The sequence below is a fragment of the Falco punctatus genome, assembly GCF_963210335.1.
Source record: "Falco punctatus genome assembly, chromosome: Z".
Classification (NCBI taxonomy): Eukaryota; Metazoa; Chordata; class Aves; order Falconiformes; family Falconidae; genus Falco; species Falco punctatus.
In genome coordinates, this window is record NC_137586.1 from 14,435,784 (window position 1) to 14,458,857 (window position 23,074).

The 23,074-nt window shown below is 38.2% G+C and overlaps 1 protein-coding gene across 1 annotated transcript in view; it reads left to right on the forward strand.

The window, feature by feature from the left end:
• The window catches only part of WDR70 (WD repeat domain 70), a 136,957-nt gene that overhangs the window by 82,378 nt on the left and 31,505 nt on the right, over positions 1-23,074 (forward strand). Inside the window, exon 11 of the mRNA XM_080372145.1 lies at positions 17,217-17,316. Within this exon, the coding sequence (XP_080228271.1) occupies positions 17,217-17,316 (100 nt within the window). The remainder of the gene's footprint in view (positions 1-17,216; positions 17,317-23,074) is intronic.

Sequence of the window (23,074 nt, forward strand, 5' to 3'; positions counted from 1 at the left end):
ATGCATTCTGCCTTTGCCTTGCCTTCCTCCAGACTTCCTCAGCACAATTGTGATCCATTATAATCACCTGCCTCAGAGGATTTTTTTTGTCAAAAATCTGTGTTATTTTCTCACGTATGTTATTTTGTCAGTGCATGGTTTTTCTTTAAGGTTCACATACATGTGCATTTACAGTGAACATTTGCAGAACAATCTGTCAGCGTGTTTCAAATATTAGGAACACTGTCAGCTTGGCTTCAAAGGACATAAAAAATAACTTCCTTCAAACTTCCAGTGAATAGTGGAAACACTAGCGTGAAATAGTTGATCATTACATAGCATATTAAAACTCCCTCAATTTAAATGTTCTTAGATGTGTTTAAGTGTCTGGCAAATATGGAGAGTTGGAGAACATTAGTGCTCAAAATAAGACAAGACCTTGAAAACTATTGATGCACAGGACGCGGCAGTAAACCCACTGGATTTACTTGCAGTTCAAAAAGGTTAAAATTCCTCGTCTTGCCTGTGATTGCCCATTCATAGTTTTTGCAAGACCAATAGTAATACATATTGCTAAACAAGCTGATCTGTGGAGCTAGTTTTTAGTATGAAGAATGAAGTGTGTCTTGCCATCAGTAAACCTCTGTCCTGCCCAGTTTTCATGTGTAGAAATGGGAGTATCTCATTCATAGAGATATGGAAAGACTGAAGTAATTTTTATAAAGACTGTTGGTACACTTGATGTGTAGGTTAAATATGTATTGTGAGTTAAAATTGACAGAAATCTTTTAATGAACAAAAAAAGCTCCCCTCATTTTTCACACTAAACAGGAAAAGATCAAGATGTTTTCAATTGATTACAAATGGGATTTATTAAGGTGAAAAAGCTAAACTTCTTAGCCATTCTAGTCTTTCAAACCACCTGGCGAGGCTACCTGTTATGTGGTTGGGTTTTTTTTTTTCTCTCTCTCCAGCTTTTCCTGGGTGCATTCAGGCCAGGACTGCATCAACATCATTTCTGCATGTGGCAACCTGAATAATTTTTTTTTTCCACACTTCTTTTCACATATTTTATGCTATATCATTGCAGCTGAAGTCCAAATATTTTGATAAGGATGTTGGGGAGGCAGAGCTTGTAAGGAGTGGTGATGTCTTTTCAACACCTTTAAGAAAACAGCTTGTACCCTCAAAATCTTGTCTGTGGTTGTTGGTTTTTTTAATGTGTGTTTTGTTTTGTTTTTTGGGTTTTTTTGTAGCTAAATCTTGTATTTAAATTGGGTCTATTTATAAACCTGGAGTAATTTTTATAAGCTTTTACCTAACTAATGCCTGAATTGTAAGTAGCGAAGAATTAGCTTTGGTAGATATATCTGTAATAACTGTATTTTTTACGTAGTGTAAATATGAGAAGGGAAGATGCAATGATTTATGGTTCTCAATTTAATTCTCATTAAACACAAGTTGATTCAGTGCTCAGGGAAGATTTTTAAAAGCTAGCAATTAACTTTCTTGGTTCATAAAAGACCTAGTGGTATGCTTAACTCCATTTTTCAGCGATTTCCTGCTCAAAGGTTAGCATCTTCTACAGTGTTTCTGAACTACTTATTGCTTTGCTAGTGTTTTCTTTTTTCCTTGTCTTAAAACCTTAGTTGGATTGTAAATTGCTAGAATAATTTATCTATTTAGATCAGTTTTAAATTACTTAGCTAAAGCTCAAAGTGATTTTACAGAACTTAAAATGCACAGTAATAATGACATCCAACACTATATTAATATACTGCCCACATGTATATCCCCAGAAGTGGTGTGATGAAGTGGTAATCCCAATAACCTGTTTTCCACATGCCCTTAAGCCACCCTGGCCTCAAAATATAAGGGGAGGAAAAGTGGGATGTCGCAATATGCACTGAAATTAAGCAGATCTAAGCTCTGTACATTTTAATTAGAAATACTCATGTTAAAAGTATTTTCCAAATAATTGCATGATTTATAGATGTAAGATGTATACATTTCTATATAAATATAATGTAATACATTTCTATATTTAGTGATTGTTTACTTTGAGAGGGTTTTTGTAAGCTTTAGTTTTGTGGCATACAGTATGAAGTTTTCAGGTAGGGTTTTCAGAGATGAAAAGTTTTACAATAATTGGAGCCATTTTGCATAAATACTGAACAGCTAAGGACAGAGATTTAGATAATGCAAAAAGGTCATGTAAGATACTTTTTTGGGGGGGTCTAAATGTGGTGACTCTTTTCTTTTGGAATGGGAATCCAAGCTCAGATCTTATTTGGAATTTTTTTTTTTTTGTAAACTTTATTTTGCTGTTTTTGATGGATTTTACAGCTGATGCTGCCAAGCAAGAGTGATGAGAACTAGTAGTAAGACCTGAGACTTGCTGTAAATATTTTCTCCATTAATTGGAAGGCCCTTTGAGGGGATTTAAACCCATGCTTTGGGAAGTTGAGACTGTTGGACCTTTGCAGTTACAGGATGCTTTTTGCATATGCTGACATGCAAAAGACAGCTCTCAGTAATAAATTCTTGAAGTGTATTTATGTCTGCTTAAAGAAAGCTTTACTAGTGTGCATATGCCTTTGTAGATACAGTACTTACCAGGCAAAGATCATAGTGTGTCTTTGGCCTCTGGTCTACCATGGCATTCCAGGATTATGCTTTTTTCACACCAGCTAGATTTTATTCATTATTTTGGCCGTGGAATATCACTTGTCTATTTGGATATTTTGTCTTGGTTTTGCTTATATAGAATTTGGGGTTTATACTGATATCTTCACAGCATTAAAATTATTCTGGTGAAATGTCAATATTTAATAGAAACAATTTATAGCAACTATTCTTAAATTTGCTGAGTATCACTATTACAGCTAAAGAGCAGGGAAATCTTCCAGTTTCCCCCAAGTATGTAACATGCTTTGTGCTTTGAAGAGGGCAGTCTGGCTACATCTGGACATTTCTTATATAAATACAAGATGAAGGAAATCCAAATATACTATATTCCCCTTTCAAACTTAAGGTAAGTTTTCCATATCCATAATATCCCACCCTTTCATTCCGTATGTGTATGTGCCAGACCTCTGCTCCAGAAACTGGAAATCACACACAAGCTTGCCAGCAGCAAATATTAACAGATTCGTATATTATTCCTCTTTGTATATGTCTCGTTTAGCCAGTACATCGCTATCTATACCCTGAAGCTAGCTGCACTAAAGAATCTGACAATCATATGCTAAGATAAAATGTGCCCTGTTGTATTTCTAAGTGCATTTCTCTCTTATGTAATAAACAGTTTATAGTTAAGAACTATCTAGATGTTTGCACTATCTAATATAGTGATGAAAGGCAATTCTAAATCTTGCAGTCTGTCACACCCTGGTGAAAAGAGCATAAAGGATTTTACTTTGCATTCATGTATGGTTAACGAAAAAGGCTTATCCCACAAGGATTATATATCTTTCTGTGATTTACTATTTAGAAAAAGAACAGTAAAGGTTACAGAAATCATTTTAAAATGACAATTTGAGGAGAAAATCATAGGCATTGTAGCAACATGATTGGCTTTATTAATATTGCAGTGTTACAGAAATAGATAAAATGGTGAAAAATACTGAAAGAGAAATAGAAGAGCCTTTTTGAGCTAGCATTGTTACTTTAGAGGAAGTTTTCCTTTTATGCAGAGTCAAAAAGTTAAGAAGTACAGATACTAAGTTTAGTTCTAATAAGAGGTGAGCACCAGAGTGGTCTGACTTATCAGAAGAATAGTTTTTAGATACTGTAGTCTATTCACTGCTCAAGCAAGCTGAACACTTCATTGGTCTAGAGCCTGATAGGTTTTGTAAATTACAGACAGAATTTGTTTTAGTACTTGGTGTGTGTATTGGGAAGCTAACTTTACATCCAGATGCTTCTTACTGTGCACACTGGTATGTCACTATTTCTTGAAGTTAGTGAGGAGAGGAATAGCCAGTTTATACTGTGAATTTTGTAAAACAGTGAAAAGTGTATTTCTGTACAACTCTTGGTCATTAGGCTTGTTTTATTAGAGAAGTCTAAAATGCTCATATTTTTAAATACTTACAAAGGAAAGCTGTTACAGCTTCATCAAGTGGATTTATTTAAGGACAAAAAGGGTAGGAAATAATGACTTCTGATCTGTGGAGCATAGTGAGTGAAGATGAGGTACTTTCTGTCTGCATAGGCTTGCTCTGTCTCTTGTCTTAATTTATGGGCCCTTTGCCCCCTTCCAGCTTCATATTTGCATGTTTCTCTTGCAGACTTCACTTTTCTCACCAATTCATAACTTCTAGAAAGCTTTCTATTTTGGGGTATTCATAAAGAATAATGTGAAGTGAATTTTAGAAAATAGTGTCCCAAGAGCTAGCTGGATTGTTTTTTTAGGTTCAGGTCTTTTTTAATTGAAAAGGAAATTAAAAATAGGGGGGGTAAATGAAATCATCATTTCAGACAATATAAATCTCAAAACTAAAAAAAAATGATTGGGATTTTTTCAACTTCTGAAATAAATTAAGAAGGGAAATATAAAATATTTCTCATTACTACTGTATAGTAAACTTTGCTTTACTTTTTTATTTTTTCTGTTTTCATTTTAAATATTACCAATTTTCTGACCCTTCCAGAGGTCTAATGTAAAAATGGGTAACAATTCTTTCTGTTGAAGAGTTGTGGGATTTTCATGTATTCTTGTGTCACTGACCACTATCAGGAAGTGGATACTGGCCTAGGAAACCAGTAGTTTAATGTTGTGCAGTGCTTGTGCGTAATCTTTTCCTTAATTGTTTAATGTAGAAGAAATAAACTTGCCAGAGAGAAACAGAGAGAGTAGTATTTTAATTTCTTTTAGTTCATTTGAATGATTTGTTTTGATATGTGATCAGTTTTATGACATGAAGAAATATACTGATATTTTAATACAAAGGTATTCCCCATGAATCTGTTAGAAATAGAGAAGCTAAAAAAAAAATAAATTATAGTGAAGCATAGCTTTTGTGTGTAACATTAGGTTACATGCATTTGACTCAGAGGAAGTCTGATGAAGAACAAACTATTTCTGCATAGAGAACAATTGTTTCATGACTGTGTCCATTAAATGGTGCACTTCTGTGAGGATGCAGTTTTAGATCTGCTGAAATAGCTGGCCATACTGCACTACAGACTGCCCTCAGTTTCTAAAGAATATCTTGTAAGTTTAGTTAACTTCAATTATAGAAAGTTTGCATGGCATTTCTAGAAAATTCATTATCAGATTATAAATCAGTTATTTTTGTGTCCATGTTTATCAATGAGAAGATAAACTGCACTACTACACCATTTTTTGGCAGCAGGTACAGAATTAAACTAACCACATGAAATTAAAAGTATAGTTTTTGTAAGACAGCCTTCAGTTAGCAAGTTTCTTTCAACTCTAGATATAAAGCTCATAACTAAAACCTGATTGAATATATGTGAGGATTTCTTTATGAATAAGTAAAACTTCTTCCAGTGCAAAATATTTAAAAGTAAAGGGTTTTTTTCATGATCTCCCTGTTTCCTAAGGTTTGTTTTCAACAGATGTTAGTGCTAAACAGTTAGCAGAGAGAGTGGTGAAATAGGTGAACCATTGTCCAGCTGTGTTTTATTTAATGTATGACTGCAGTGATACTACACAGACTGAAATCAGATACATCCGTGGAACAGCTGCCTTCCTTGAATCAAGTTCTAAATTTCTCATGAGATAGAGAACTAGATTTGGAGTCGGATATGACTACCTATATATTTCACACATTATGCATAAATGCATATATAGTATGTCTCTGTGTGTCTTAAGTATGCCCGCAAACTTATGAAATTCTAGTTTAATTGAATATCTGAATTTTGTGTAATAATTCTAAGATCTAGTAATGTAAACAAGGTAGTCTTACGTAATTCAATTTATGTAATTTTCTTTCAGGTTAAGCAAATGTGTGGAGTTTTAAGAAAATGCCTTTATGGCATTTACTTTTTACCGTGCTTACGTGTCACTTCCAGATTTGTGCTCAAAGCAGTCACCTGTAATCAGCACTAATAATTTTCAGTGTAATGCGTTTTATTGAGGCTGGGATAGGATGGCCACGTTGGAAAGTACTGTGCTATTTTACAAACAGAGTGAAACATTTTGAAAATTTCCAGTTTATTGTATAATCATAGACCACTTTTTTAATGGACGCTAAGAGCTCCTGATGAAAGTAGCTGCCGTGATCAGCAGGTACCCTGGTAAGAGCACAGAAGTGGCACTGTGTGCTAACTCCCTGACCTGTTTCATTGGCCTCACCAGTATTCAGGTCTGTGGTAGCGTTTGGAGAGTAGCTTGAGCCCCAACACAGAACTGAGGCTGTATGCAGACTTCATCTTGTGGAGGTCACCAGAGTATACCTTTACAGAGGCTGTTTCACTAGCGCTTGCAAAAGCACAACTAGTACAGGTAGTGTGTTCCTGCCCTTGTAATGAGGGCACCAGCTTATATTCAAGACCACCTTCAAGAGCCTGAGTGATTTTTTCAGAAATAGGGACACCTGTTCTAGTCAGCGGAAAGCATTGCATTGCCAGCCATTGGCTTGTCACTTGTTGCAAATGCCTGGTTGGTTTTGGTATTTGATGTGCCAAACTGCGTAGGTGTTGACAGGGTGTAGGAATGGTTTCTGTACTCCAGACAGGTCACTGTGTTTTCTTGACTGTTGCATTGAGGTAGCAGAACAAGGCAGAGCTGAACTAATGAGTGCTGCTGTGTGTCTGCATGTATAAAACAAACTTCAGTTTTGATTATTTCCCTTCCAGAAAACAAATGTGGTTATGTCAGAAAATGAATGCTTTAGTGTCAAGTTGTTAAGAGGTTTATACCAATAAACAAAAGCAAGGCAGTGTGCAGACTCATTTGCTATTTGTCTCCTTTTTTTTGGTGTAATTTTTAAATGATAGTTTACTGTGAGTCCATATGTGTTAAGGAAAAGGGAGCAGTGGTTTGTTGGTTTGACTTTGTTTTATTTTATGAGAAAAACACAGATGTGCTTGAGGATTAAGTGAACGATCTGTAGTTGCTATTATTGGAAGAATATATATTTAAGTCATTGGTAAAATACAGCTGTTAAAGATGACAAAATGAGGCAACGGTGGACCCTAAAAGTAAAGAACCATTATCAAGGAAACAAAGAGGGAAAAGACGTCAAGGTAATAATGCTGGCAATGGGTTATTGATTGGATTTACTACAGTGTGTTTTATAATATGTGACAGAAAGGAGATGACACATTGTGATACACAAACCAACATTTTTCTTACGGTGAATGGTTAAAAGAGGTTAGGTGTTCCAGAGAAATTGAGGAGTGATGGCATCCAGGTAAGAAAATCAGAAACAGCTTTCATCATGTTGAATTTAAGTTGCCAGTGGAACAATCACAAAGTGATGTCAAGATGAGCTAAGATGTTGAGCAGACAGAATGATGCGCCTTTTCTTGGAAGGTAGTTTAATGGCATGAAAAGATGGGTAGTCATGGTTCTGAATAAGGTTTTTAAAACTATATTTTAGAGTGAGAAGCTGAGTGACCAAGGGGATTGAGTAATAGTAAATAGCCAGTGAAACGGAGGCAGAGAGTATCACACACTGGAGGAATACTAAAGAAGGGAGCCAGCACACAGAAGGTTTACTCCTGTATCTCCAGTATCTTCAGGAGGTACTGGACAATAAAACAATGAAGAAGGGGAGCAGAAAATTGGGACTTTTTTCCAAGGCTGGTTGGGGTAGTAGTGTTGTTGGATTTGTCAGGGATAAATCTGTTGAGACTCAGGAAGGGATTTAAGTGGGATTGACAAGGAATGAAGATGGAGGAGAAGGATGAAAAGGCCAAAGTGTGAAAAAGAGTAATGGAGAGAGAAAAGAAACCTGGAGCTATTTGGTGAAAACTGGGTAATCCAAATGAGTTTTTTTGAGATACGACTTTCACGAACAGCAATCCATGTTATCTCCGTATGCTCTGAAGATGCCACTGCTGATGGAGAATAAATACAAAGTTGCTAGGGACGAGTGTGAAATATTGCGCTGAAACAAAACTAGAAGGCTAGGGTGAGAAAATGGAAGGAATTTTTTTGTTGAATGGGGAAGATTTTTATGCATGCTAGTGGTGAAACAGAATTGTAGTGAGGAGGGGGTGCTACAGATCGTCATAAAAAAGTGGGAAAAGGAAGTGAAAAGACAGTTTTGAAGGAACATTAACAGTCGAGGAGAAGGCTAATTGCCGGAAAAAGATTCTGTACTCCTCAGAGACAAATTGGTGTGAAGATTCTGCAGCCTGTTTGAGGGAATCTTGGATATTAATTAGGAAATTTTACATTACCATAGCTTTAATAATCCGATTATTATTTATATGAAATGAGACATAAGGGATTAAGTCATCTAAGGACGTTAATTCCAAACAAAGGAATTTTCTCATATTTAAGCAGTAATCTGGTTTTAGTATCTATTAAAAAAGGAAAGTAATTTCAGAAGTGATCCGTGTTTGAAATCTGTTCAGGAATCTCACTGTGGAATAGCCAGCCATATTTTTCTAAAAGATGTTACATGTTTTTTCAGTCTACCTAATGATTAGGTACTTGACTACTGGTCTGTAGACTAGCTTGGAAACTTGATACTACAGGGTGTTGTGCAGTGTGGGTGGATAAATGTACAGTGTTTTTTAAAGTGGAAACTTTCATTTTCAAGTCATTTAAATATTAGTGTCAGAAATCATATATAATTATACCAGAGCCTTATCTTGCAGAAGCAGTGAAATCTTGGTTTGAAATTTAACTGACTTTACAAAGTATCTTTAATCATGAAAGATCGTAAGCATTTTTTTGGGGGTTGTAGTTGATGCTACCACAAAACCTGAACTCCAGAGTTATGTAAGACAGTATGTTGTTCTGACCTAAGTGCTGGATGAATTCAAATGCTCTATTTAGTTGTAATTTGTTGTATTTGAACAAAACCACATTTTGGCACAAGAGCTTTTAACAGCTGTATATTGTACACATGGAAACAGTGATTAACACTCTTAATATTTTACTTGTAAAAGCTGTACATTTGCTATCTGTAACTTTGGGTTTACAGATTCTGAAGCTAAGTGGGAACTTACTACTTTTCCCTGTGGAACACTGTGTTCGGTTAGTATAAACTACTTACAGGAAACAATTGTTGAAAATTTTTTTGCGCTTTGCCAGTGTTTTGGTTACAAATATGTAGGGTTTTTTATTTGCTTGCTTATTTAGCTAGCCAGTTGTATTAAAGAACTTTGAGGAAAAAAAGCAACATCAAAGAAGTAATCGTGAAACTGAGATAGGAATATTGCTCGAAGAGAAAGTTTGCTTGAGTTTCCGTTGTTTCCCCTGCCAGCTTCTTACTTTTACATCTTACTCATACATAACTCTGGAGCCTAATCCTGAAGTTGATGAACTCATCAGGTGAAATTCTGAGCTAAAGGTAATTGAAATTGAGGGTATTAGCATCTCTGTGTCTGGAAGATTAATAGCAGCATATCTTTGGTTATTAAAAAAATGCATATCCCCCCCCCAATCTGCAAGTGCCAGGTGACCTGTAACAGACGTTTTCTTTAACTTCTGAAAGCCAACTTCTCTGAACAGTTTACTTTGCTGAATGATGATGGCATTTTTTGCTTTCCAGTGCTTTAAAAAAAAATTCAAATATGTTTAGTCCTTGAAAATCAGTGTTAAGTATATTGAGCTAATAGTCTCAGCCAGTTTATGCAACATTGTAAACCACTGAGGCTCTACGTTAAGAATGCTGATGTTGTCACCAAAATACTTTGTGGCAAAATACCTTTTAAACTTCAGTTTTCCACCCAAATAAATAAAATCAAATCCTTTTTTAAAATCAAAATTAAAAAGATATTATTTTAATTAATAAGCAGAGAAAATGGAGCACAATGGCTTGCAATACATTTTTGTTGGAAAAATCAAATAATGTATAAGAAATAATAATAGCTCATTATATGTTACAGGAAGTTCAGTGAAAGTGACTCTTCATTGCTTACAGAAATAGACCCATCTTGTTGGAATATACATGTCCTAGCTCCTTTTTTGAACAAGTAAATTTATTATACAGCCACCTTAGATAACATACTGCAAACTACACCTTTTTTGGCTCAAGTGTTACTGAACCAGAAATATTAGCTTTGTGTGAATTTCTATATATTTTGGTTATATTTCACTATTCACACTGTATGTCTGTAAGATCAATAAAATGGGTCTTAAGCTGAACTTAACTGAAGACTGAAAGGATACGAGAAACTACATTGAATTATGGTAGGAATAACTTTGCGGTAGTTGCTTTTTAAAGACATATAACTTCTTTATAATTTTTCTGTTTATATTTTTGCTTGTTTATTACCAAGAGGGAAAAGGCTACTTCTAATTGATATGAAGCATCTGATGTTTGCATAGGTGAATTTGAAGCAATCTGTGGACTTTCAGTGGGATTCCAGTATATCTTAACTAAACTTCTCATGAAATTTTTACAGAATAACATTGATCAAATTTCATTCTTTTCTGGAAGGCAAAGGAACCTCCAGCAGCTGGGCAAGTCTAAATGATTATTTGTGAAAAAGTCAAAATTATGGGGGGTTTTGTTTGTTTGTTTACAGAAGCCATATTTATGATAGTAAAAAGGAAAATCATACATTTGCTAGGTTAGCACAGGATGGGTTAGAGAAGTTTTGAAAAGATACAAAGGAGCATGTCTTTTACATCTTCGTACATTTTTCTCATGCAGTGTAAAAACTCCCCAAAGGAAGTCAACTGAATAGTTTCCAAAAGCTACTTTTATTAGTAATATTTATTGTTTTTGTGGCCAAGATAGTTTATTTTCTCAAATGCAAAGTTTGATGGTGCAGCCAAACATTCAGCTGGGGTTTCATTTTCAAACCATTAGGCAAATATTTAGCAATGCTTTTAAGAAGCCATCTTTCTAAAACAGTTTCCTAAAATCTTTCTTGATGAATTAAATTAAACAAGAAATTGTTTCTGTTATTATCCATATTCTTAGAAATTGAATGCTGTAAGTGGTGAATGAAACATGGGCAGATAAGAAAGACTTTCTTACCACTCTACAGCGGCTCAGAGACATCTCTAAGGCAAGCCAGCCTGCTTGCTTCCTATTTTTTTTGTCTAAAACCATGTAGAGTCCATTGTATCAGGTGCTTGGCCTCATTGCCTTCTGTGTAAATGCTAAGAGATTTTTTTTCAGTTAAGTGCAATTTTATCAATTGCAATTAACGAAATGCTAAATCATTTTTCACCATGAGTGACTATACTGCTGTATGGCTTCTCTCCTAAGCATGCTATTTTACATAACAGCCCAACTTTTTTGGCTATGCATTTCACACTTGTGTTTTTCTTTTTGTTCATACTTCCATGATAGAATGCATGATTTGTTGCAAGGGGTTGAAGATTTTATAAACTTTAAAAATCGTTACAGAGCTGTTATCTCTCTCCCCCCCCTCCTTCTTTTTCTGGTTATGTAGGTTTTTCATCTCAATACAGTTGATCAAGTAAAATTGCAGTGTATTAAAAAGAAAAACCACAACAAAAAAGCACCAAGTCTCTTATCTGGTCAGTAATTGCAAATAACTAGGAAAACTTCTTTATGAAATGCATGTGAAAGATGATTGGACGGTATTGAACCACTGCTGTGTATGAGAGATAAAAAAATCCCAAAGACTTGCTTCCCTTAGAATATCATACCTCCAACCAGAAAAAGGTCTTAGTGGTCTTAGTTGTAACAGATGAGAATATAATGGGCATGTAGCACAGTTAAATACAATTGCCAATTAGATGTTCTGTTTATAGCAAATAAAGTTAGGTTACTGTATTCATAATTGGTTAATTAGGATTGAGAGAAAGGGAAGAGTGTTTAAGGTCTGCTAATGATACATGTAGATGTCGCTGAGCTAGAAAATCACAGAGGAGAGCAAATCATATAACAGTGTAATCATGTAAATACTAAAACCTCAAATTTCACAAGTTAATCTTGTTTTGCATCAGTATGGTCATTACTGAAACAGCATCCAGTTCTGCACGACGGGAAGTGGTATTGAAGAGCTGTCACATAAATTGAAAGCCCAAGGATCATGTTCACAGAGACTTAAGGAAAGCATCTGATACAGTGTACAACTGCCTACTCGGGGAAAAAACCTGACAATTCCTGAGTTCAGCTGGCATATGTAGACCTGATAATTTGTAAGTGATATACTAAACCCAGAAAGTACAGTTATATTTCTTTTCTGGATTATAGTTGAGAGGGAAGCATATATGCTTCCTTCAGTAGAGATGACCAAAAGGGGGCTGGGAAAATAGCCATTTGGAGAGTGTCTGGTGCCCTGAGAACCTGTCTGTCTTGTCAGCTGTGATCACAGCTCCGAGATTGCTGTCTGTCTCTGGTGGGATCACTGGCAACAAAGACACAAACAGCAAGAAGGTTTCTGGTTTGTTTTCTTCTTGCAGCTTTGTAGCTCATGCCTTTGTCACCTTGAGACTGGCCTATGATAATATGTTATCTTGGAAGGCTTTTATATTTTTAAAAATTATAATTTTTGCAGTTGAATGTTGTCAGTGTCAGCTAAGTTATTTTGCTGAGAGTATCTTAGTTGGGTGAAACCACCAGTTTAAATCTTAAATGGCCGTATATGGCTTGGGACTTGCCCGTCTGGCATCTCTGCCCAGCTAGTCCTGCCTGTCTGCCTCACATTTGAAACAAGCGTAAATCCTGATTTCCAGCTCTCTGAAGGAGTGTTGCAAACATTCCTTGATGTGAAAGCAGGGGAACAGCTGGTAGGTAAGCATGGGAGACATCTCTAGAGCTGAGCTCCCCTGTTCATAATACACCTTTCTTGTGCTGGAGCAAACTGGAGTAGATTGCACATTGCTAGTGGCACACTCAGTGTTGGATAGAGTTCCTTTTGGTGTAGACATGATTGTGGTCGAATGGTTGACTGTATTCACACTAATAAATGAGCAAAATTTTGTTATACATCTGCAGTACAGGGAAAGACTGATGTAGCAGTCTGTGATCTCACTTTCCCCAAGGCCTTCCTTAATTTATTGCCTCTGCTTTTAAAAAGAATCTTGAAGATGTCAGGAACGAGAAGGAAAAAGAATGTCGTGGCTGGGACATTCGTTATTTCGTTAAAAGATGGTTGGGAAGCATTATAACCTTGGGAAAGCATGGGCTTAACTGTGGAATATGGTATCCTAGAAACAATGTGGAAAGTTCCACAATTTCATTAATTAAGCTTTTAGTTGTTTTTCTCAGGAAAAGCGTCTCAGGTCCAAGGACGTGGCTTGGATTTGTGTGGTGAACAAACAGACTAGTTCTGTCGTCTTCTTTTCTAAGAACATGTTTTATTTAGGATTCTGGAGAAGGAGAGCGGTTGTATGATGCAGAACTCTATCCATGAGGCTCTGTTGTCGGTCATTCATTTGTGATAAACACTTCATGTGGCCGATGTCATCACTTCCCATATTGGTCCTCTGCAGTCCACCCAGATTTTAAGGATATTCATTACTGATGCTCCAGTCATGTACACTACTTTTTTTTTTTTTTTTTTTTTTTTTGTAACCTCTTCCAAATCTTTTCTCTGGCTTCCTTTTATCTTCTGGTTCTCATCCCCTCTGTGAAGACTGCGGTGATAGTGCAAACCTTGACATTTATCTGTTATCCTAGTTTTTTTGCTACATGCAACTGTGTCCTTTCTCACATGTGCTTTGTGTTTTCTGCCTGTCATCTCGTATTGCACACAAGTCAAGTCAGCTGTAACTGCTTAACAAAAATATATGTGCTAATACAAAGTTAGAAAGAAAGTGCTTACATTGCTGGAGTTACTTGCTAGAAAGCCTTCAAACAATTTGCAGAAGATAGAGTGTGTTACTGCAGAATTTGCTGAAATAACCTTAAAAAAAAATTAAGGACTGATGAACTTGTGAGATTTTTTTTTTACAGTGTATGACTAGTACTCCATAATAGCAGGCACCTCAGAAACAAAAGGAGAGGGTTAATGAGGGAGAAATGTAGATACACTTTGCCCTAATTATTTGTGTATCTTTATCTAGTGTTACAGTGCTCTCTTCCTTCCCCTCCTGAATCAAATGTTTGAATTGTGTACGTTTATTATACTGTTTCATGTCTTTCCAGCAAGAAACATTCTGATAACAATTTTTTTTGCTAATGATTTGTTAGCAAGATTAGACATCTGTTAAAAATGTTCAGAGGCCAGAGGCCAAATACATTATTTTCTTTGAAAACTGCAATGAACATTTGCCGGTGTATGTAAAAACTCCTTGTTCAACCTTCTATCATTTTTAGAGTAACCTTCAATCATTTTAGAATATTTGATTTAGTATTACAATTCAGGGTTATATGCTTTGCTGAATAATATATGGAGGGCAGGCTTGCAGAGCTCAAAGTTAGGAAAACAATCTTTTCACTGGTAAACTGAGCAAATTTATTTTTAAAGACAAACAGAATTCCTGATGCAATCTTACTGTCTCTTTCAGATGAGTCTTGTCTTACATGAAATCCTAAGGCATTGAAGCTGGATAGGGGGGTTGGGCTAATTTTTTTCTCTTGTGTTCTGTTTTTGTGATTGAGGGGCAAATAATGTCTGAGTCTTAGATATCTGTATGTTGCTGCTTTTTTTTTTTTTTCATGGAACAGTTGAAAAAAGGTAAGAACTGGTTGAAGTATAGGTACTTCATTAAGAAGGCTCCGTAGTGGGTGATGTAATTAAGGTGAACTGTTTAATTCCTGAAAGATACAGTTTAGGTTTGATTAATGGTTTCATAAATTCATGCTAAATCAAATTAGCATATTTGACTATAGGAAAATAAGAAAACTGCTTAAATATTTTGTGATTTACCATCTATCTACATATACATAGATGTTTGGGGTTTTTATGGGTAAAACACAAAAGAAAAGGCATTGGTTGGACCCCAAATATTTTTATTTATTTTAATGCAAATCAAAACAAAAGGAAGGAATTTCAGATTGATTGAGGATGAAATGAAAGAAAACAAAAAAACATCCTTGCGTTAAGTTGGACATCAAAATAAAAAACTTCTCATTTTAATACATGTATGTCAGTGTGACGTTGCCAGGGGGGAATGGGAGTATTGAGTAGACTAGTGTTGTGGAGCCCAAATGAAGTTTTTCTGATTTATTTGATATGGCTAAATACCACACTGCAATCTTTTAGTAATTTTTGAGGTGTTTTTGCAAGTGTCCATAGTATTTCTTAGGTAGAAAATGCATCATTTTACTTGCTTGCTGATGTTTAACAAATATTAGAGAAAATTTTCTGATAGCCAATTCACATTTTGTCCTTTGTATGTTGCCACATAGTTGGAAAATTTTATGTAATAGGATGCATAAAGTATGTTTCTGAACACTTATAAACACCCCCACCAAAGACATACATTTGTAAACTTCAGTCTGTTCATAGAGTTTCTTCAGGATACACACAATAGGCTAGAAGTGGCAGTAATTTCGAAACAAGGACTATGGCTGAATGTAGGCTGTTACATTCTATCCCCCAATACTCCTTTGTTGAAGAGTCATTTGTGGAGGGAACAACTTCTGTGACTCCTCTCAAAACTCGACTAAATCTGCACACCAAAATAAACTTGCAATCGTCATTAATGTCATCACACAAAGATTCTTTAGCTTTTGGACCACATTTAGAACAAATACTTGAAAGGTTAAACAACATTAATTACTTTACTAGCTTGGATCTTTTGCATACAAAATAGCCTATTAAAAGAGTCTTAATAAGGTGCGTAGTCAAAAATTAGAAGATACGGTAACATGAGGACTCCTGTGCAAGCTTAATTCCATCCATATGTTTGCATTTCAGCATCACATCCTCCTTTTTCATTCTGTAGAACTCTATCTCTTTTAATGTATAGATTGGAGAGTAATCACTAAGCAGCTGCTCAGTGTTTTGTCCTCTTACTGTTGAGGGTGTGATTCCAGATCTGACTTACTGCATGCTGTTCAAACTCTCCTCTGAAAATATATGCTTCTATGTGTATTTTTGCATTTTGTTCATCACTACGGTAAATAAAGGAATTTAAGGCCACTGATTTGTTTTTTCCCCTTCTGTATAAGGAAGAGCGTATTTTAATCCTTGTTTTACAGGTGGAAAGCTGAGATACTGTTGAATAGGCAACCTTTACTTTTCAAATGCTTTATTTCACAGCTGTAGGAACTGGTTTTATGTTAGGAAAAGAGGGCAAATGAGAACTGTAATTTCCTAAGTGTTAAAAAGGAGTTAACCTGTCTCAAATTCCTTCATCTCTGTTGCTCTCTTTTTCTCATTTCTTCTGTTTTCCCTTACTGTTTATGAAAGGCATCTTGGTATCTTAGCTGAGAACATTGGTTTGGTTGGGAAGAAGGAAAGCTTTATTTTACAAATGTGCTAAAATTTAATTTGAGGTTACTTCCTTTTTAATAGAATTCTTAGGGATTTTACTAAATAGCAACTAATAAGAAGTCAGCTCTATACAAGAACAAAACTTTAACCTGAAAGTAATTTCTGCCTCTCTCTAGGATTATTGGCAAAATAGAAATAATTAAAAATAAACAAACCTCCTTCCCCAACTGGAATTTTATTGCAGCTAAATGGAACACAAACCTCAGAATATTTGAACTTTATTGTATTATATAAGCCATGTATTTTGCCAAGGATTAAGTTTGGAAAAAGTAAGTTCTTACAATCCTTCTTTTAAGTCCTTTCCCCAAAGTATGTGTATTGTATTTTTGTATTTTTTTCTAAGTATAAGTCTGCCTACAGGAGTGTTGAGAACTGTCTTAAAATGTTTTTTTTATCTTAACCAGGTGTAACTACCTTTATTCAGTGTTAGTCAGAGTTTTCCAATAGCGCTGATGATGTGTAAATGCGGACTGTGTAATTAAACCTATGAAAAAGTAAATTTTTTCATTCAAGCTATTATTGTGAAAGCCTATTCTGAAAGATGTATGACATTTTTAAAAGGCTGTAGAAATATTTAGCGTATGTACCTGCTAAAAATGCAGGGGTTTCTGTTTAAATTTAGGAATAGCCTCAGAGTACACAAAATGCTATAAAGCAATCTTCATCCCATCTTGAAACAAGAAAATTTTCTGATGTTTTATTTGTTTGACAAACAGGTACACACAAAGTTCCACTGCAGGCAAGCCCATGCTCCAGGCACTGACACTTCATGCTTGACATTTTCTTATGATGGTACTGTCCTTGCCAGCCGGGGAGGTAGGTGACTGTAAGAACCCTTTGATGTGTTCCATGTAAGGCAATTTTAAATTTACTAAGTTAAATGGTTTGGGAAACAAACCATTTAAATCTTATCATCGTTAAAAGTAATTGGTTTTGATGTTGGTAAGATAGTAAAATCAGATACTAGTGATTTAAACCTGAAATGTTTCACAATTGACATGTTCTATTTTGATACACCATGCCATACTGTGTTCCTGAAAGCACATTTTAGAGCAATTCAGGAAAACTTTGCTGTTTATATTATACAGTTCCTGATCTGTCATCTTTTCTAGCATTAATAATATACCAAAAGGAAATCACTACCTTAAGTAAAAATAAAACAAGACCAGTTTCTTTACTTAGTTCTTTCTGGGAAGATTACTGCCCCTCAGTAACAGTATCTCGGTTCTGGAGTTAGTAATTCTTCAAGCAGCTTTCTTATGCAATGTCTGTTTCTGTTCTAATTGGAATTTTTATCTAACTTACATTACAAACATCAAGAGGTGATGACTGGAAGTGAGTGGCCAAGATGTGCTGGAATGGCAAAAAAATTTGAGATGTCTACACGACAGGAAAAAAACACTTGTGTTTTTAAACTTCAGATAAACTTTTATTAAAAAGTCTTAGATAACAGAACAAGTCTGGAGAAGGCAGATACATTTGAAAACACACTGACTCCAGTATTGAGTGTATGGGATAGGATGATGTCTGCCTGAAACAGCTTTTCTTAGAGATTTGTCTACCCAATATTTTGCAGGCAGGTGCAAGCACACAATCCAAGCTGTTGGATGGAAACCAGCTGTAACCAGAAGCCTATATGCATAATGTGTATGCATTAGCATGGCCCCAAGGCCAAATAAACAGGCTGAGGGAGAGGAGGTATATGTTAATGTCAGCTAACATTGTGCCTAACATATGTACAGGACATCTGGTCAGTTTAGTAGATAGACAAAATGAGATCATGTATACAAAATACCAGGATAGAGGTATTCATAGATGGCAGAAGCTCTGAAGCAGGGGATATACTTCCAGGCTAAGGGCTGTAGCTTGCAAATGCTTTGTGTCCTCCCCCTGATGAGTAGAATGACACTGGTGGCTTTTACAGCAATACGCAGCTGCTGTTGGATGCTGCCTCTCCAGCTATTTTGTATGTCTTGCTACATTTCTAAGATTCCAAATATTTTGTTCCCCAGATCACATCTTTCAGAGTAAGATGATGGTAGTCTTGTCCTTGACAGCTCTAGGCTTACTAGGGCAAGCTAATGGCACTTGGATTGTTTTTTAATTACTGTTCAGGTTCTGGGGTCCAGAGTTCTATTGCAGAGTTCATTGTACTCATCATGAATGAGCATTAAGGGGTTGAGGTAAAAAGTCTTAACCTTGCTGGTCCTTACTGAACCAGACATTTACTGTGTCAGAACCTTCTCCTGCTTGGAAAACAGGTGAACCATCTGTCTTTCTGTTGTGGGCTAAGTGAAATGCCGCATCTGTCTGCTAGTGGAGTTGCCCCTGAAAAACTCACCCAGACATACTTTATAAGATTTAAAGGGAAACCTCCGTGTGCTTTTAAATATCAACAGCAAACAAGGTTAGTACTTACAGGAGGAATATTGACTAGTGCTATCTTGAAACCTCCATTTATGTAAATTCTCTTATGTTTCACATTTATGAATATAGATCACAGAAATAACCTTTGCTTATTTTCATTGCGTATGGCACTTGTGGTTGCCTGCTCTTCCTCATCTGTCTCCATATTTTATGTTGTGTTAAACAAACTTTCACTTCTGTTTTATCTATCACACTGTGCTCTAAGCTATATAAAATGTTGATTGATTGTTTGCAGAATGTAAGACTGTACAGAAATTTGGCCCTTTAGGGTGGATAAAAATGCTACCTTTGTCAGTGTATTAAAAGAAAAAAAAAAAAGCTCTGTGTGTGCTGTGCTAGAGAATAAGGAGGATTCATACCTTATTTTGACTTGTTTGGTTAGTGCTTTAATATGAGTATTGCTTTGGATCTGTACCAACAAAAGCAGATGTGGATCTAGCATTCATAGATTAACACACCTGCCAAGTGCTGAGGATCAAAGAGCTGATAGTTGTTTGGGGCATGGGGACTTTTCATTGAATGAAAGCCTAATGGATTCTCCTGCATCTGATGTAGATTCTTTGTTGGATATGAGAGAGATGAGGCAGGGCTCAGCTGTAAGCACAGGGGAAAATGAAAAGTGAAAGACCTTTTTTATGTGAGTTCCCAGTCTTACTCTTCTTGGGTATTAGGTAGTAACTTGACAGAAACTTAAGAAAGTGATATTTTTGCATACTTGTAACCATAAAAGTAACTTTTTCTAAAATACAGTGAAGATAGTATTTGGGGAATGTTTTCTTTGTTTAACAGTGAAGAGGTAAGCATTATGACTGGACTTGGGTTCTGTTACAAAAACCTAAAAAAGTTTTTTTTGACTCTTGGTATGTACAGAATTTATGGAGTTAGGTTTTGCCATAATATGAAGCAATGACTTCATTAATTCCATGGATCTCATGACAACTAGTAGTTTGATAGTTCATTTATTTTCTGTGGTATGAAGTATGCAGACTCAGTGTCATTGTAATCAGTAAACTTATATAGAAAAATTAGATAGCTTATGCAGATGTATGCTTTCTTTTGATTTCAAGAGGGGTTTTTTGTGCGTTTTCTACTTTTAGTTGTATTTATCTTCTCACAATGCTCTTGAGGAAAAATAAAATGGTTAATTTTGAATTTGTTTTACAAAGTAGAAACACCTTGTGTACCATTTCCTGTTTACTCAAGGATTATGCAGCAGTATGTATAGTCACTTTCTATTTTGTGTAGAGTAATAATATATTGCTCTTTACGGTAAATATAAACATTAGCATTTCAAAGATCAAGTGGTTTTACATCTCAGGAGCTGAATGCTGATGTTAATTTCAAACAATGCCAAAAAAGCATTAATTAAAATGAAACATGGTGGGATAACTCTCATGACTGGAGTGCTGCAAGGTCTGGCTACAAACTCTTCAGAAGGGATGGGCAAAAGTAACAAGAGGCAGTGGGGTAGCCCTGTATGTCGGGGAGTGTTTTTACTGCCTCGAGCTGAATGATGGTGACAGTACGGTTGAGTGTTTATGGGTAAGAATTAAGGGGAAGGCCAAAAAGGCAGATGTTGTGGAGGGTGTCTATTATAGACCACCCAACCAGGATGAAGAGACAGACGAAACATTCCACAAGCAGCTGAGAGAAGTCTCAAGATCACTAGCCCATGTCCTCATGGGGGACTTCAACCTATGACGTCTGCTGGAAATACAGCACAGCAGAGAGGAAACAGTCTGGAGGTTCCTGGAGGGTGTGGAAGAGACCTTCCTGACACAGCTGGTCAGCGAGCCAGCCAGGGGAGATGTCCTGCTGGGTCTGCTGGTTACAAACAGGGAAGGACTGGTGGCTGAAGTGGTGGTCAGAGGATGTCTTGGGCATGGAGATCATGAAATGACAGAGCTTTCAATTCTCTGAGAAGTAAGGAGGGGGTCAGCAGAAGCGCTGCCTTGGACTTCTGGAGGGCCGAAGTCTTTGGCCTGGTTAGGAGGCTGGTTGACAGAGCCCCTTGGGAGACAGTTCTGAAGGGCCAAGGGGTCCAGGAGGGCTGGGCAGTCTTCCAGAAGGAAGTCCTAAAGGCTCAGGAGCAGCCCGTCCCCATGTGCTGAAAGACAAACCAGGAGGAAAGACCAGCCTGGCTGAGCAGAGCTCTGGCTGGAACTCAGGGGGAAAGCAGAGTTTTCCACCTTTGGGAGAAGGGGCAGGCAACCCTGGAGGGCTATAGCGGTGTCGTGAGGTTACGCAGGGGGAAGGTGGAGAGGAGAAAGCCCAGCTAGAACTCAGGCTGGCCACTGCTGTAAAAGATGACAAAAAACGCTTTTACTATCATGTTAGAAACAGAAGGAGGGCCAAGGATAATCTGCATCCTTCATTGGATGCGGGGGGGAGCACTGCCACACAGGATGAGGAGAAGGCTGAGGTGCTTAATGCTTTCTTGCCTCAGTCCTTAACAGCAAGCCCAGCTTCCCTCTGGGTACTGAGCCCCCTGAGCTGGAAGACAGGGTGAGGAGGAGCAGAATGAAGTCCCCACAGTCCAGGGGGAAACGGTCAGTGACCTGCTGCTCCACGGAGACACGCACAGTCTGTGGGGCTGGACGGGATCCACCCGAGGGCACTGAGGGAGCTGGTGGAGGAGCTCGCCACTGCTCACTGTCATGTCTCAACAGCGCTGGCTAATCCAGGAGGTTCCAGAAGACTGGACATCAGCCAACGTGACACCAGTCTTGTAGGTACAAGAAGGGCAGGAAGGAGGATCCAGGCAGCTACAGGCCTGCCAGCCTGACCTCGGTGCCAGGGACGGTTATGGAGCAGATCATCCTGGGTGGCATCCCATGGCACGTGCAGGACAACCGGAGGATCAGGCCCAGCCAGCATGGGGTTATGAAAGGCAGATGGACCTGATCTCCTTCTACAAGATGATGACCCACCAAGTGGGTGAGGGAAAGGCTGTGGATGTTGTCTACCTGGATGTTAGTAAAGCCTTTGACGCCATCTCCCACAGCATTCTCCTGGAGACACTGGCTGCTCGTGGCTTGGGTGGGTGTGCTCTGTGCTGGGTTAAGGGCCGGCTGAGTCCAGAGCGTGGTGGGGAATGGAGTTACATCCAGCTGGTGGCCGGGGCTCAGTGTTGGGGCCAGTCCTGTTTCATATCTTTACCAATGATCTGGGTGAGGGGACCGAGTGCCCCCTCAGTGAGTTTGCAGGTGACCCCCAGCTGGGGGGAGCGTTGATCTGCGGGAGGGCAGGAGGCTCTGCAGGGGGGTCTGGGCAGGCTGGAGCGATGGGCCCAGGCCAGTTGTGTGAGGTTCAACCAGGCTCAGTGCCGGGTCCTGCCCGTGGGTCACACCAGCCCCCGCAGCGCTTCGGGCTGGGGGCAGGGGGCTGGGAACCGCCTGGGGGGAAAGGGCCTGGGGGGGCTGGTCGGCAGCCGGCTGGGCATGAGCCCCCCGTGTGCCCAGGTGGCCAAGGAGGCCAGCAGCATCCTGGCTGGTGCCGGGAACAGCGTGGCCAGCAGGGCCAGGGCAGTGCTGTCCCCCTGCACTGGGCACTGGCGAGGCCGCCCCTCGACTCCTGTGTTCAGGTTGGGCCCCTCACTGCCAGGGGGACGCAGAGGGGCTGCAGCGTGTCCAGAGACGGGCAGGGGGCTGGTGCCGGGGCTGGGGCACAAGGCTGGTGGGGAGCGGCTGGGGGAACTGGGGGGGGCAGCCTGGAGAGGAGGAGGCTCGGGGGCACCTTGTGGCTCCCTGCAGCTGCCTGACAGGAGGGTGTAGGCAGGGGGGTCGGTCTCTTCTCCCAGGTGACAAGTGACAGGGCAAGAGGAAACAGCCTCATGTCAGGGGAGGTTTAGACTAGACATTAGGAAATACTCTTGTCATAGTAAGGGGTGGTCAAGCACTGGAACAGGCTGCCCAGGTATGTGGTAGAATCACCATCCCTGGAAGTATTTTAAAAATGTGTAGATGTGGTGCTTAGTGACATGTTTTAGTGATGGACTTGGTAGTCTTGGGTTAACAATTGGACCTAATGATCTCAAAGGTCTTTTCCAAGCTAAATGGTTCTATGATTAGCTTTAATAGGCATAGTCAACTATGTGTAGCATTGGGAGCTGAAGGGGAGTTATCAAAGTACCTTTCTTCCAGCATCC